The sequence below is a fragment of the Astatotilapia calliptera genome, chromosome 13 (assembly GCF_900246225.1).
Source record: "Astatotilapia calliptera chromosome 13, fAstCal1.2, whole genome shotgun sequence".
In the NCBI taxonomy this organism is placed as follows: domain Eukaryota; kingdom Metazoa; phylum Chordata; class Actinopteri; order Cichliformes; family Cichlidae; genus Astatotilapia; species Astatotilapia calliptera.
The window spans coordinates 6,016,511-6,032,594 of record NC_039314.1 but is presented as its reverse complement, the minus strand read 5'-3'; the positions used below and the strand labels follow the sequence as shown (position 1 = coordinate 6,032,594).

The 16,084-nt window shown below is 40.4% G+C and overlaps 1 protein-coding gene and 1 long non-coding RNA gene across 2 annotated transcripts; one reads left to right on the top strand and one right to left on the bottom strand.

The window, feature by feature from the left end:
- Positions 1 to 210: 210 nt before the first annotated feature.
- Positions 211 to 1,086, bottom strand: LOC113035467 (uncharacterized). Its single transcript, XR_003274349.1, has 3 exons — positions 1,050 to 1,086; positions 767 to 879; positions 211 to 415 (listed from the first exon to the last, which is right to left on the bottom strand). It is a non-coding gene; the product is annotated as an uncharacterized LOC113035467 (long non-coding RNA).
- A 6,740-nt stretch (positions 1,087 to 7,826) lies between these two features.
- On the top strand, positions 7,827 to 15,607 carry opn3 (opsin 3). Its single transcript, XM_026190065.1, has 4 exons — positions 7,827 to 8,256; positions 10,134 to 10,453; positions 14,043 to 14,294; positions 14,828 to 15,607. Exons 1-4 carry the CDS (start codon positions 7,938 to 7,940, stop codon positions 15,101 to 15,103), a joined length of 1,167 nt encoding a protein of 388 aa, XP_026045850.1. The 5' UTR covers positions 7,827 to 7,937; the 3' UTR covers positions 15,104 to 15,607.
- The last annotated feature ends 477 nt before the right edge of the window (positions 15,608 to 16,084 follow it).

The window sequence follows — 16,084 nt, the reverse complement described above, 5'->3', positions numbered from 1 at the left end:
CTAATGGCAGATTCAGAAAACAGAGTCCAAGTGGCATGAGATCACCCAGGGATGAGGTGAGGACAGAGGCTGATGGAGACAAGCAGAAAATAGACAGCTGACACTGGCAGGTCCCAGTGGGTGACTTTGTGTTTGAATGTATTTAATGTCCACAAGCTTTGAAGACAGCATCTGCAAAAAAAACAAAAAAAAAAAAACTAATTACAAAGATAAATCTTTGACACTTCTAGCATGCAGTGAGTCAGGCAGCATCTGCATTTGTGCAGGAGTAGGTTTGTGCTGACGTCAAAGCTTTTGCAGGGAAGTTGAAAGAACCGTTGGGGAGTGACGGGGGCTCAGAAGAGAGATCGGCAGAAGAAACAGACGTGCACAAAAGCGAGTGCTGATGCACCGACATTATAGCTTCAAACTGCATCTGTGAAGAGAGATTTAGGTCAAGAGTGTGTGTGCGGGATCAGAAAAATGAAGCAACATCTATTCCAACACCTTGAAACACAAACATATTTAAATATCACTGAAAATACATAAAATTGAGGTGGAGAAAAGAAGCTGAGGATGTGTACACAAACAAGCAGAAATATTTGTGAAAATAAACCAAGAATCTCTGCAAACAAAATGATAAGAGAGGATTTTTCTTCTTCTACTTAAGCAAACAAACATTTTGGAAATAACTGAGAAAAATAAACTCTTCCATTTCCGCTGACTTTGCCTGAGTCGCTTTTATGCAATTAAAATGAAATGAATACTACATTTCACATTATCTCACCCTGTTGCCTGTGGAAGAGTCCAGCTCCTCTGCTGCTAAATTCCCCACTGTTAGCTCCATCCCATTTAGGCACAGCCAATTCTGCCTCGGTGCCTTTTGAAAACCAGCATACGCTTTTACAGGTTAGAGAGTTGGGAGTAATGTGTTGTGATGGACCAAGTTGAAAAAACAGGAGGAGTCACGGGAATTGTTAGAAAAATAGGGTATTCATTTATTTAACCCAAAAATTATATTTACAAAAGTAATAAATGTTGAACTCATAAAAGAGGTCAAAGAAACAAACCTGGACTCAGTCAAACAACTGTGAACTCAACAAACAAAACTGACCTAAACAGGAAACGACACACAGGGGTCTATATACTGCAGATCAGACCACTACGACACAACAGGGTAACTAAACAAAACACAATCATAAACAACAAAAGCGATGCAGAAGAGTCCAGTTTGTTAATAAACTAAACATCAAAGAAGAAACTCAAAACCACTAACCCGAAACTCAAATATTTAATTAAGTACAAAAGCGTTTTTTTAATTTTAATTAAAGAAAATACACATTCTCCCCTTCAGCAGGAAGTGGTGGTGCGGTCCAATTATCCTTCTTTGTATTTAAGGACTTTAAACCCTGGCCACCACCTTTTGTCTGGCAACTCCCAGGGATCATGGCAGGTAAGAAACAGGTAAAAGAAACAAAGTAATCAACTGGTATGCTTACATAAGTAAACTAAATGTGCGTGCTTACAAACAGGACAAATGTACTTAAACCAATCAATAAACTTATTAGAAACTAAAGTGTGTTACTGTGTTCAAATGAAGAAATAAAAATACACAAGAGTTACAGACTTCAGAGTGTGGCCATGGTTTTGGCCATCACTGTGTTAAAGTGGGTGCAAACAACATTTTTGCCTCCTGATCTTTCTGATAACTACAGAGATTGTACAGGTAGTCCAGCTTCTCCAGGATGGCACATCATTAAAAGTCATCAACACATCAGCAGGACTGGTATTTGCTCCTTTGTGCAAGGAAGACACTGGTGTTGAATATCTCTTCCCAAACAATCAGAAACAGACTTCATGAGGATGGCCTGAGAATCCGATGTCCTCCAGTGGGCCTTGTGCTCACTGCCTGCTGTTTGCCATAGAATACCAGAACTGGCAGGTCCACCGATGGCACCCTTTGCTTTTCACAGCAGGTTCTTTCTGAGCACATGTGACAGTCGTGAAAGGGTCAGGAGAAGTCGTGGAGAACATTATGCTGTGTGTAACATCATTCAGCATGACCTGAGTTGGCGGTGGGTCAGTAATGGTCTGGGGAGGCATATTCATGCAGAGATGAGCAATGGCACCCTGACTGCCATTAGGTATCAGCATAAAATCCTTAATAAAATATATATTTTGGTGGCTATTAATAAAATATATTTTATTAATAGCTAGCCACCAGGTTTGGAAACATTGTGCAATATAACACAGGTGTGGCAGCTAAAACCCTTTTGGATCTGTGACTCAATGAGGACACAGAGCATCCAAGAACACTCTTACTCCTCCTCTGCGGCTCTGGGACTTGCAGACCACGGAATCAACAAAGGTGTTCTATCTCTCACAATGGCATGTTCTAATTTCCATTTCTGACAGCTCTGATGAAATGCTCATTCACACATGCACACATGTCTATCTTATCCAATTACTGTGAGGACAAGCTATGGTTTACTGTAATGAATTATTCATAGCGCAATAAGGATGCACCACAGAGGTTAGTGTGTCAGTCTAAAGTGTGCTCCTCAGAATCCCTTTAAAAGATTATTTCTCGAATTCAGCTGCCACAATTGCCCGCCGTAATTAACTTGCTGTTTGCAGGGGCAGAATCGAGTCCACCAATCTGTGACTCGCTGCGATTAGAGTTTAATTCTGGCTGCCCTTGTAGCTGCACATGGACTTTGACTTGTGAAACGTTAAAATGAGATTTTAAAGGAGGAATACTCATGACGTGTTATCACCGTGTCGCCATGCACACGTGCACATCCCTGTTCTCCAGTGACGCTAACATTTTTATTTATTTCTGACAGAAGAGATTCTTTGGCAAATTTTCAAAGACGCTTAGCCGTGGCAGTGAAGAGGCACTGAACATAAGCGTATCAATAATAATGACAGCCGCTATCCACAGAGAATTGTTTACGCAATTAAAAAGCTTATATCCAGCAGCGAGCTTGAAAATGAACAATTATTTTAGCTGTAAGAACGAGGCTGGAAACGTGAAAAAGCACACAGACAGCACACTTTTATAAACTTGAGAATGCGCTGCATCTACAGCAATGTATTAAAGCTGCAGTATGCTCTGTCCTCAACTTCCAAGTTCAAATCCTCTCCTCTGTTAATCCCTCGGAGAGGGCAGGGATGATGGGACACACGGCCTTTAGAGAGAACCTGGTTTTGGCCACATGCTTTATTCTGCTATTTAACAAAATGAGCAGACGCCAGCTGTTGCAGCAGTGGATGTGGGCCGAGTGTAAGTCAGGAGCCACGTCATACATGACAGCTGTTTGTGGCATCAGACAATCTGAATTTGTGACTCGTCAAATTGCCCATCTGGGTCAAAGCAATAGTAAATAAATAATCAGTGGGTTTTAGTCATGTGGTGACTTATTATTAAAAAAATGAACATCATTAGTTGCAAAAGTACTGGGCTGTTTTTCTCCTCAATAATTTCACTAGATATTGTGCTCGGAGCTAAGAGCAGCCGAGGTAAATTGCTTGGCCCCACAAAACAATCTGTGTTAACAGGTCTGTAATCCATAAATTAACCTATCATCCTTTTCATAAATTCATGTCATGGTGAATTATTGTACTAAGCATGTCCACAGTTAGATAAAATGAAATAAGTATAGCTACAAGCAATCCCTATCCACCAAGGATTCAGGCTTCAACTTCTTCCAAATGCTCTGTTTAGGACAGTTTTTCTACTCTTAGCTCTGTATGATGTCATTTAGAACACATATCCTTAATATGATCACCTAAGACACACGCACTACTGTTCACTTATTATGTTTGAGTGTTTTAGCTCCGCTCATAAAGAGAGCGGAGCTAAAATGGTTTGTTTCAGGGAGGAACTGAGGGTCTGCACCAAGACCCAGAATAAGCTACACAAAGCTTAATAAAACTCTGAAGTATGCAAGGGAGAAAACAGGGGATTTAAAATGAGCACGTGTCTTCTTTGAATTATCTTTAAACGAGTTAATATTTGTGTGTAGATGCATATTCATCAGGGTTCCAATGTTTGCTTCCCCCTTTAGTGAAATCACATTTGGGAAGCCCAAGTAGGGGTGCAGCGAGTTCATTAAGCCAAGCTGTTTCACATTAATTTTACATTCAGTTGTTTAATAACTTCAAAGAAACCATACTTAATGGCTTTGAAATTAAAATTCTTTGAGGGAAAAAGTTAAAACATAATGAAAAAAAAGTTCTGTGTGAAAATGAACAAAGCAAAGAGTTTGAAATGTTTTTGAAGGGCTTTAACAGGTAAACAGGTCTGTATGACTTTAGTGACAAAAAGAGACAATAACATGTGAACTCACAGTTTCACATAGACGGAGCTTCTATGCTGTGGCTTTGATTATTGCATTTGTTTGACACTTTTATGGACAATTGTTTTTCTAGCTTACTTTGGCTGTCTTAACAATCCATCAAGCCTACCAGGTTTACACGCAATTAGGTTAATCGTCTGCCGGTTGATTCTTCATATATATAATACAAACATGAGAGTATTCATTTTCTTTTTAAACTCATAGCAAGAAAGAGGAGCTTATAAGCTGCATTTCTTCTTGTTCGCCACTTCCCGCTACAGGACTTTGCTTTGTCCATTTCAGATAAGGACTGTAATTTTGAGTGAAGAATAGATTACTTGAATTGCCTTTCAGAAGGCCAAGAAGAAAAAGAAAAAGTCAGCAAGCAATCAGCTTTATTTCTGCCAAAAGCCGTGTGGTCATGCATGAAAGTAGTTGTAATGATTGAACGAGCTCATAGGGTCTGAATATCACCTCTGGAGCCCCACACGGGTTTCTCTAAAAGACACCGGAGGGTAGCCGGGTTCACCGCTGCAGCCTGACTGGAGAGAGTCAGGAAGCGTGTGTTGATGCTTATAGATGTCTGAGTGATGGTAGAACTGCCAGAGATAGAGCTCTGTCATGTTTGAAGTGCTAATGTTTGTGACGGAGAGGTGAAAAAAAGCTACTTTAAAGTTCATTATGGAGCTAATTCCCAGCACAGTGAGAGTAGCTTTACAATAATTGCATCTCCAGGGAGAAAAGCAGTGGGTGATTTTGTACATTCAAGCAGATGTGCATTGCTGAAATATGCTCAGAGATCACCTGTAGAGGGATTCCATTTAATTAAACATATGGCCTCTCGCTAAATTATGAGAGAAGGTCTGATCGGATAGAAAAAGAGGAGAAAAAACATTAAAGACTTGTCTAAATTTAAATACTTATGGATAGCAGTAAAAGCAATAAGATTAAACATAAAAAGGATGCCTACACAGAACAAAAACTTAACTAGATATCTATATCTGAATGCTGTTGACCTATTTATTGATAATAGTTTAATTTCAAGTGCTGCTGGTCTGAACAATATATTGATGGACCACTGTTTCCCAGCATAACAGCACAATTGCATCACAGATTATTACAGTTAGTAATAATCACAGGCTTACGACTTACCCTCCCTTACAATATCCTTGGCAAGAAAGGAGAACATATTTTATTACAGAGTCGAGCTGTGGCATAAATTCCTGCTGTATGGAGGGGGAACATAAAGCTCCTTCTATGCCTTGAATGAAAAACCTTTAAGTGGTGAATGAACGGCACGTGAGCAAGTGAGTCAGTGGGTGAACTGCACAATTTAAGCACTTCCAGTCTGTGCGACATCCCCACGTCTTAAAGAGAATTCTGCTATTTTAAATCAACCTGTAGGCGCAGAGAAACGAGGTCAGACACAAACAACGTCGCCCTGGGAACCCTGCGCTTCAGCAGCACAATGACATTTCTCTGTGGAAAAAAACGAGGTGGAGGAAGACCACCTCAAAATGTCACAGGACCCACAGATACGCATTTGTTAAAAAAAAAAAGGAAAATCAGAACAGTTAATGAACTGTCACCATTTGGTTTCGAGTGCACGTGAGACTCTGAGTGTGAGAAGTTTCCTACAGAGTTTTACAATACAGAATATAAGCATGTATGTGAAATCTCATCATTACCCCTTTTTACACTGGTAATATAAAAACAGTTGGAGAACATCCCCATCCTCTCTAATCTGTCAGGCATAAGATTACTGTTCAATCGATTACCAGCAGGTGTTAGGGACATGACTTCAGGTGTTCCTCATCAGCAAGGGTGTAGATTTGGTTGTGGCATTGGTGGGGACGGATGATTCAACCATCGAACCCTGCCCTGTTTCTTATTTTTTCCTTTTTGTTTTTGCTTCTTGATAAAGAAAGAGAAATATACTTGCCTACATATGCTATTCTACATGGTTTTAAACCATTTAAAATTACAATTCATAGTTTTATATGTGAATTATATAATGTTAAATTACTATTAAACAAATGACCGACTAAGTATTTTAGGCTTTAGTTTACTTCAGCCATATTCCATATAAATCAGGTATTATACAAAAATAAAAATAGCTTCAAATACAGTCATGACAATAAAAGAATATGACTTTAAGAAATTAACAACATTAGTTCAGTTACAGTACACCAACATCTCTTATACATTAGCACTAAGGGAACACTGAATGACCTGTTGGTTTTTGTCCATAAAACTACTCGTCTAAGATTACCACAAAGTAAAAGGTCTCTCAGCAACATTATGGACTACTGCCCTCTATCAGATCAGTGAGCTGGGATGTTTTATTCTCAACATGAACTACTGTTACAGCAACAGACATGGACTACATGCCCACACAACAAACACATGCCTGCTCCTCTCATTAGCTGAAATGAACTGCTGGCATATTGGTTTTACATCTGTACTGTCCAGTCTCTCCTGGTGGACATGGCATCACATTATTCATGGTTACATACAATTTTAGACTGATGTGGGCCAAGCTCCTACTTGCCAACCTTGGGGGGGGGGGGGGGGGGGGGGGGGGGGGGGGGGTATACATGTACATATATATATACAAAAAACTTGAATCTTACAGTGTTTATTTATCGGATAAAATACCGTTATTATTAAACAGGCCGGGGGTGTCCAAATTCAGAGGCTGCGTCCACCTGAGGACCCGGCCTTTGTGGTCTAAGTGGGCCGGGTCCTCCAAAAGCCGGGTAGACCGGAAATGAGCGATTGTGAAATTGGACGGTCTAGCCTTCAGAATTACGTCACCTGCCGTCTGCTCCTTGCTGTCTAAAATATAACCGGACGCTGGCGTAGATGGTCGAATAAACTGCTGTCACACAGCTGAATAAGTGTGAGAACCCGGAGGAATCCTCCCGAGGGATTAATAAATCTAGTTTACAGTTTTTTCTGATTGCTTAAACCCTAACTCTGATTCCTGTAGCACAATCTCTAAAACTATTCAGACTTATAGCAAAACCACTCACTGAGTTTGCAAAACTAAAAGCACAAAAACTGCTTTGCACTCAGTTTGCAATTTTGTAACACACACTTTGCAAAACTGTAGGCACAATTCACTGCACAACACTCAATTACCAAATTTCCAACACACTCCTAGCAAAAGTATACACATGTATGGCTATCATTAACACTAATTTGCCAACTGTCTGGCACACTTTCACATGTGAAAACTTTTTTAGATAATTAGTTCACTTTGCAATCCCCACAAAGAAAGAACGCCTTTATTTCAACATGTATGTCTTTGTTTGACTTTTTATTTTATTTTTTGTTTTTTCGAAGTACAGCCAAACTCCTAATCTCAGTAGACCTAAATATAGACCTAAGAATACAAAAAGCCTTACTTTGAAAGTATAAACGGAAGCCTGACGTTCCTGTTGGGTCTGACTAGTCACTGGTATATTGACCTAGTTTCAGCAAACAGCAGTCTCAGGTTGGCTTTTGAATTAGCGGCGCGCGAGGAGCCGGTGTGGGAGCGCCGACGAGCGCACAGCCTCTCGTGCCCAGAGACGCGCGCAGCACAATGCTGGAAACCAAGTTTCCATCCGCGAAATGAATCTCCCTAACGAAACCAGAGCCGGGAGAAGTACAGAACATTACATTTTCGCACTTGGCACCTACAAACTTCTCGCTTTTACCATTGGGACTATCGGAGTATTCGGCTTTTGCAATAACGTCTTTGTCATAATACTCTACTGTAGGTTCAAAAGACTCCGGACGCCTACCAATTTGCTGCTGGTCAACATAAGTTTGAGTGATTTTCTAGTTTCTGTCATCGGAATAAACTTTACCTTCGCTTCGTGCGTTAAAGGCGGATGGATTTGGAGCCAGTCGACGTGCATCTGGGACGGCTTCAGCAACAGCTTATTTGGTGAGAGGAGAAAAAAATAAAGTAATTTAATCGTTTATGCTAGCATGTGTTAACATTTAATAATAGTTTTTATTAAAATAATTTACAAATATAATTCTTTAACCCTGTTACATTTTTGTGTGTCTCGCACTATATGCAAGGAAATAGCGGCTCAGTGTAAATAGGCAGAAGGCGGAGAGAAGCTCATTAATAACAAAGAATGCACTACGAAGGCATGAAGGACGTTATCAGTAACATAAATCTAAATATAATTGGGGGGTTTTTTAAAAAAATTTTTCAAATGACACATTATCTACGAGTTCTTGTGAAAATTTCCTCTCTTCAATTGTATTAAAATACAGAGTAATATCTAGCTGCTATGCTGAGCTTTATATTGTGTATTTTTTTCTTCCTGTATTTATACTTGCATCATACAGTGAGGAATCTTTTGACACCTCCCTGCGCCTGCCCTTCTATGTTAGCAAAAGTGTCCATTTATTTCCAGCATAAGTCTATTCATCTGGGAAGTGTGAATAAACATTGAGGGTCATTGTCTGGGTCCCACCAGCGTAGGAATTAGAGCTCAGAAGGACTCATGTGTGGTAATGAGCTCATTAGTGATAGCCTCCAAGTCTTCTTCTTTTATTATTTTTTTCTCCCGCTTCAGCAAATGAAACCCAGCGAACCAGCTGGACTTCTGTCATCCTGCTGTCCTTTAAGTGACATTGTCTTCTTTCCACATATTCCAAAGGGCACACTTGCCCGCCTGTGTCCGGTGTGCAGCACTGCAGCAGTGGTTGTGGCTTGCAATGTACATGTCACAGGAGAATTCAGAACCAAAAGGCATACAAAGATAGTGTTGATATAACAGTTTATATAAGATGAAGTCTTTCGTGAATAAAGTGGCATTGAAGAGAGAAGATGCTGCGTTCTGTCTCTTTGGCCCTTAGATAACCTCCCTCCCCCCCTTGTCAAAAGGGGGGGAAAGGATTCTGTGTGATATTTGATATGTGAAAAACTCAAGGTCATACAGGTTGTCATGGCTTGAGTGGGTGTGAGCACTGCAAATCCAGAGAACCTGCTTACACTGAGCATACTGTTACAATTGAGGTATATAAAGATAACCCCCTTGGCTTGACAGTACGTGTGCCCTCCAATAATCCATGCACAAATAAGATGTCTTCTTTGCACATTACTTTAAGTGTGACTCAGTAACTGACACACAAAGGGCCACAGGAGCTGCAGCAGTAAGCCCTGGCTGTTCTGTCCAAGCACATCCTTCCTTCAGCTGGTTTGCTGTGGCTCAAACTTAGCGCATACTATATAACGTCTCCCTTTGTAATCTGTGCATCCACCTATTGATGCTGTATCTGTCTCATTCGTATGTAACAAAAGAATAATAAACCTATCTGAGCTTACATAACTGGCTATACATGTATATAGGTTAGGGGAGGGTGTATGATGAAGTTTGAATAAAAATATTTTCCCTGGCATATTGACCTAATTTCAGCAAAGTTATCGTAGATGCTATACCAGGGCTTTAAGAGGTGCTCTTAAGATTGCATGCTTATAAGTAAAATGATGCACAGGAGGAACAAAAGAGCGACAGCTATGCACACAAGACACTTCAGTACGTGTGGTAAAAGCAGGCTGTGTAATGCAGATGCGGGTCCTAAAGGTGTGTGTGCGTAGGAGTCAAGAGCCTCTTTCTGTGCATCTTCACAGGGTTTTGCACCAAAATGATTGAATGTGATGTCCAGACACAAGATGTTCAGATTTGTGTTTACACTGAGTGCGATGTACACTCAACCCAGACACGCTGAGTAGCCACTGACCCAAATCCTGCAGTGCGCGGTCTGCATTACTCAGCGTGGTTGTCTCTCTCCCTTTGCTGCCAGGCATCGTTTCCATCATGACTCTGGCGGCCCTGGCTTATGAGCGCTATATCCGGGTGGTCCATGCACAGGTGGTGGACTTCCCCTGGGCATGGCGAGCCATCGCCCACATCTGGCTCTACTCCCTGGCCTGGACAGGTGCTCCCCTGCTCGGGTGGAACCGCTACACTCTAGAGATCCACAGGCTGGGCTGCTCTCTGGACTGGACCTCGAAGGACCCAAACGATGCCTCATTCATCCTCTTATTCCTCTTGGCATGTTTCTTTGTGCCTGTTGGTGTCATGATCTACTGCTATGGGAACATCCTGTATACAGTGCAAAGGGTAAGGAATAAAAAGGATTGTTTGGGTTTTTTTATTGCTTGCTTCTCTTAGAAACAATAAGATTAATAAACTGAATGAACAACATGGGATTGTAAATGAAGGCTAGCCTATCAAAACATTAACCACGACGGTCAAAACTTATGGTACACATCCCCACAAAAATACATCTCTATTCAAATATTAACCCCCATTTCAGATGCTTATCGATTTATTGATGTAGAGTTTTGTACGTTGTTATTTCTCACTTCCAGAATAGTAGACTTCAGTTGTTTTAAGATTTTGCACAAAACACATTTTTAGTTTTGGGTCATACTCCTGAAACATCTTTTTTGTGCTGTAACTTGAATTTTCACTGCTGTTTTCTTCCCTTGTCTTATAACTGACAGCTCAACTGTGCAAGCATGTACAATAAAAGTGAGACATCAGAGAACAATACAAAAACAAAACTCCAGCTCTTATACCCGACAACAAATTCCAGTGTGTAAACACACTCCAGCTGCTTTGAGTGCTAACACCTCAGTTCATGTAACACTTGAAGTGTCGCTGTCTTTCAGCTTACACATGAATTAGCACTGATGTGTCGCAGGACTTCCACTTCAGCTGACTTTGAGGTCAGTTCATCACATGCAGCGAAAGAACATTTCAGCGTTTTATACCAACTTACAAAGGATATTTCAGTGTCATCACTTGATCTCCAAATTGACGAATCAATTGTTTAAAAGAAGAGAAAAAAGTGGAACTAAAAAGAAAAAGCTAGAGGAACAACAGCTTACCTAAGCAGAAACCGCTTATTTATCAGCTGCTTCTATAGCAGCTGATAAATAAAAAAAAGTAATAAAGACAGGGGAAAACCATGTTATGAGTCTTGGCATTGCATTGTTTGTCTACCAGAGAGCACTCTGCGACTTCACTGTTGGAAACATAACCAATATTAGGGAAATCTGTTTATGTACTTACTTTGTAAGTATTGGCTGATATATTGGAATATCACTAAATATTTGTGTAGTTTCAGCTGAGGGGTTGCATTGAGTGAAATCTAATTTAAAAGACATCTGACAATTTAAAATTTTTAGTTTGTTTAAAACAGAACATCAGTCATGTGGCTCCACCTCACAGTCCATCACACTTCACAGGTTATTGTAATGTGTGGAATGGATTGTAGATTGACACTTTGCCATGGTATAAGCTCACTGGGCCTTTAGTCGAATGCTCTAAAAATGGTCGGCATTTACAAACTGATTGGCGAATGGAACAGGAAGTCTTAGTCAAGAAGCCACAACAAACAAGTCGTCACTTCCAGACGCTAAGTAAGCATACTAGTCAATAGCTTCTCAAATTGTTAGTAACTCAGTTACTGTTGCAAAAGTTTTGTTTTGTTTTTTTATCTCTTTGCATGATTATTTTATACCTTTAGCCAGAGATTGAAAATGCAGACTCTGCGACATTCATTTCACACCCTTTTCATTAACGGCTGTTTTATCATTACATTCCTCTGTGCCTTTGGGACCTGTCCTGTATGCTAGAACTCATCCAGAAAACTCACTATTGTGCTTCTTAGAAGCATTGCCTTAAATTCTTGTGGCAAAGGACAAGTGACATGAGTTCAGTTTATTTTAATAATGTCACGAAAAAATACTTTGTCTGTGAAGGAATCTGCAGTCATCATTCAAGAGATGACTGCTGAAGTGACACAGCACATTTTGTAATGAAACATGTAAATGAGAAAGGGACTAACTGATTTCCAAGCCTTCCTGCATCAGTTTCCTTTCTTAAATATGCACAATCATGCAGGAAGTGTGAGCTGCTGCGTTCTTGGAGCACCTCAGAGGCCTGGTTGGATTTGTCACATGTCACAGTATTTTGGGAACATCTTCAAAGAGGAATAACTCAGTACCCTGCAGACTATTTCTGGTTTGATACGAGAGCAGCTGGTCGGCTTTGCTACAGAAAGAAAATCTTATTATAGATATGTGAAGGCCTGGAGAAACAATAGAATTTAAGCTTGCAAAAGGTTGTGGATTAATAAGAAAAAGAGCATAAAGAGCACAAATTGTAAAGTCATAAGTATTGTATTCACGTCTACGTTCAGCTGCTGTGTTCTTTTTTGAGCGAGTCTAGAGAATAGCTATATTGTTTATCATCACATCTCTTTAGCTGAAGGGTAGGTTTGATCTGCAGTGTCGTGAACCCAGCCTGTTACCAAGGCATTATCATGTTTTCACAACTTTTACGATGTTACCAACATCTTAAGATACAACTCTCAAGAGGAGAAGAGAGATAAAACTGGAAATTAATGTAATCTATCTTATTGTAACCAGTAAACTAGCCTGACAGCTGTAGAGCTTTGGTGGGTTTAAATATAAAAAGAAATAAAACAAATAGAGAGAACTCCCAATGAAAATGAAAACTAACTTTCTGTTTTTTAACTATCCTTCCATCCATCCATGTGGCTGCTAAACCAATAAATTTACCACAAGAGACACAGAACCGGGATGTTCACTCCAAATAACAGTCGTCCTGACACAGAGCTTAAATTGATTTAATCTGAGTCGAGAGCTGGACTCGACAGCTGTCCAATCACCATCTTAGTGATGGCAGCCAGGAGAGAGAGTGTGTCATGTCTTAGAATCAGAGGCCAATCATAACATGGGGAGCACACACTGTGCTTGCACAAAAGCTAGTGGTTAAACTATAAAGTCACAAGCTAAAGTTGTACAATGATTAACAGGCAAAGAGCTCAAAATGACTACACATTTATTGATTTCTACTTAAATGCTGCCCAAACAGTAAATTACACTAAATATTTCAGTGCAGGGAAACTGGATTGAATGTGCACAGAATCGCAGTGTTAGAAAGAAAGACATTGCAAAGGTTTGATTCTGAGACGAGAATGAAATCCACATTGTCCACGTGCTCTGTGTCTGTCTAAAGGCAGTTGAAGATACTTCTTGGATAGCAAAATAACATCTTACCAATATTTGTTTCCCGAAGAATGTTAACTCCTGCAGATTAATTTGTTCTGGTATATGTTTTGACGTTGACTATATGGATGTACACAAGCAGTTCCTGCAAAGTTAGCAGGAGGGGAGGTTTGTTGTACAAATCCTACCAGCAAGAGGGTTAGGTTCACAAAGTCTGTTGCCATGGTAACTGACCGTCTCTTTGACTAAGCCTGCTTCCTGGAACAGGCCCCAAGATGAAACACAGGCAAAAGCCCTTAGGATGATAAAAAATAAAGCAAAGGAAAACGGAATAAAAACCACTGAAATGTGACTATGGAAGTAGAAGAGCTGCTGAGGGAACAAGACAGACAGGGGAGAATGGGGAGATCAATAATATAGCACAGGTTGATATATATCCCAGAGTTGAGAAATTACTTTGGTGTAGCAGGTAGAAATTAGGATTAATCCCCCCCAAATAACATAAAATTGTCTTAGATAAGTAGAATAAACTAATGAGGCTAAGCAAAAAAACAAAATCAAAGACTGTGACATAAATTTACTTTATGACAAAGTGTCACTGTAACTTGTTTGCTTGATAAAGAAATATCCCATCATGTCAGCATCCTGCTCTGTCCTGTTTCTTATAGCTGCGCTCTCTCCAAGACCTCCAAACGGTTCAAATCATCAAGATTTTGCGTTATGAGAAGAAAGTCGCCGTGATGTTTCTCCTGATGATAACCTGCTTCCTGGTTTGTTGGACACCCTACGCTGTCGTCTCCATGATGGAGGCCTTCGGCAGGAAGAGCATGGTCTCGCCCACTCTGGCCATCATCCCATCATTCTTTGCCAAGTCGAGCACGGCGTACAACCCCCTCATTTACGTCTTTATGAGCAGAAAGGTTTGTAATCAAATTATTTTTCTTTTCTTTTTTTTAATGTTTGGGGTGAGGCTACCTCTCCAGCACCAATCTCTTTGTGTTGCTGCTCGAAAATCAGCCCAGGTTAGGCTTCTGTCTAGAATACATGATATATTTCACTTGAGAGTTCTGAATAGCCGCTTGCTGTGTAGTTTGTCATCCCTCCCCCGGAGTAACCACAGCTGACCCATAATTAAATATGGACAAACACAACAAATCAATAGCATCTCAATGTGAGGGGACGGTTTCGTCTCCTCTTGTGTAACTGCAGCTTTAAGTAGCAAATTGCAGGAATATCTTCCCACAAAATGTCACTATTTTAAAAATATTTTTCCATTCCTTAATATGGTGAGCATAAAAATTTATTTTATTTTGTATGTCAGAGTGAAATGGTCTGGACCACTAGTCTTGGTTTGCTGGCTAGAGGCTGATCTCTTGTGTGTTTGACATACTAATGAGTGAAGAAAGGAGGCTGTTGTTAAATACCAGCCTTTGCTTCTGTTTCTCTTCCACAGTTCCGCCGCTGTTTGCTGCAGCTGCTCTGCTCTCGGATCTCTTGGCTGCAGCGCAACCTCAAAGAGCGCCCCCTGGCTCCGACCGAGCGTCCCATCCGACCGATCGTTGTGTCCAGTATGTGCAGCAGCACCAAGGCGCGACCCAAGAAGAGGGTGACCTTCAATTCCTCCTCAATCGTCTTCATCATCACCAGCGATGACTTCCAGCACCTGGATGTGACCTCCAAGGCTGGAAACTCCACGCAGTTTAATGTTATCCAAGTGAGGCCACTGTGAGCCAAAAACACCGGACTTCTCACCCCACCACTCCGTATGCCTTAGGACCTAACATGCAACTCCAAGCCAAAACAATCCTGTCTGACCTCCCTGGCTGTTTCTGTGTCCACACGTGGTAACAGCCTGGTTACAGCTTCATGTATAAACCCAACTGTAAGCCCAAGTTCTCAAATAAACCAGTTTGAGTAGTATGAAAGTTTGACATCCTCATCTAACATCGGCTGTTGTGATATAAGTAACTTAATGTAGTAGTGGTGGTATTTTTCTCACACGCATTTGTCAGATATGCCATACAGTATATGTGACAGCTGTAGGACTTTGTTGAGTATATGAAAGGCAGTTGAGGACCTGAGTTTGGCTTAACATGTGGTAGCATTTTCATTTTTTGGTTGGTACCCAACTGTGTATAATGGAATACAAGCCTTAGATTCTTAGCCATAACCCATAATGCACAAACTGACATTACTGTGTATGGATTCAATAAAGAGACCCTATTTTAAGCTATCTAGCCTGTTTACTTAAGCTCATCTTATTTTAATGTAAATATCAAGTGTGACAAGATCAGTCACTGTGAAATTACACTTGGTAGATTTGTATGTATTAGGACGATGGGAGTAGCCCTACTTGAAGACTAAGAGGAAATGAGACTAAGACCTTAGTGACACACTCCTTTCATTTCCTCCTGAGCTGTCAGCTATGAATAGATTTAATGAATGGTTTTCCTTAGCTGATAAAAACCCTTTTAACTGTGGATGTGAGAACGAGTGAGAGGGATTTTGTCTTTTTAGACAGTTGGAAAACTGGGACTTGGTTGATTTCTTACTGTATTTTCACTATGAAGCATATGTTATAATAAAGACTGGAAACAGAAAAAAAACTTGCCTAGCTGTGTCCATATGTGACAAAACTGGAAATTTAACATTTATGCTTTTTGCCAGAGAGTGAAAATGATCAATGAGTTTCACGAAGGGTAAATAAAAG

What these genes read in the sequence shown, in the direction of transcription:
- opn3 (XM_026190065.1), top strand. Translation starts at nt 7,938, where the DNA reads ATGAATCTCCCTAACGAAACCAGAGCCGGGAGAAGTACAGAACATTAC. An exon ending in CTTCAGCAACAGCTTATTTG is followed by an intron (nt 8,257 to 10,133) that starts GTGAGAGGAGAA and finishes CTTTGCTGCCAG; the next exon opens with GCATCGTTTCCATCATGACT. An exon ending in TCCTGTATACAGTGCAAAGG is followed by an intron (nt 10,454 to 14,042) that starts GTAAGGAATAAA and finishes TGTTTCTTATAG; the next exon opens with CTGCGCTCTCTCCAAGACCT.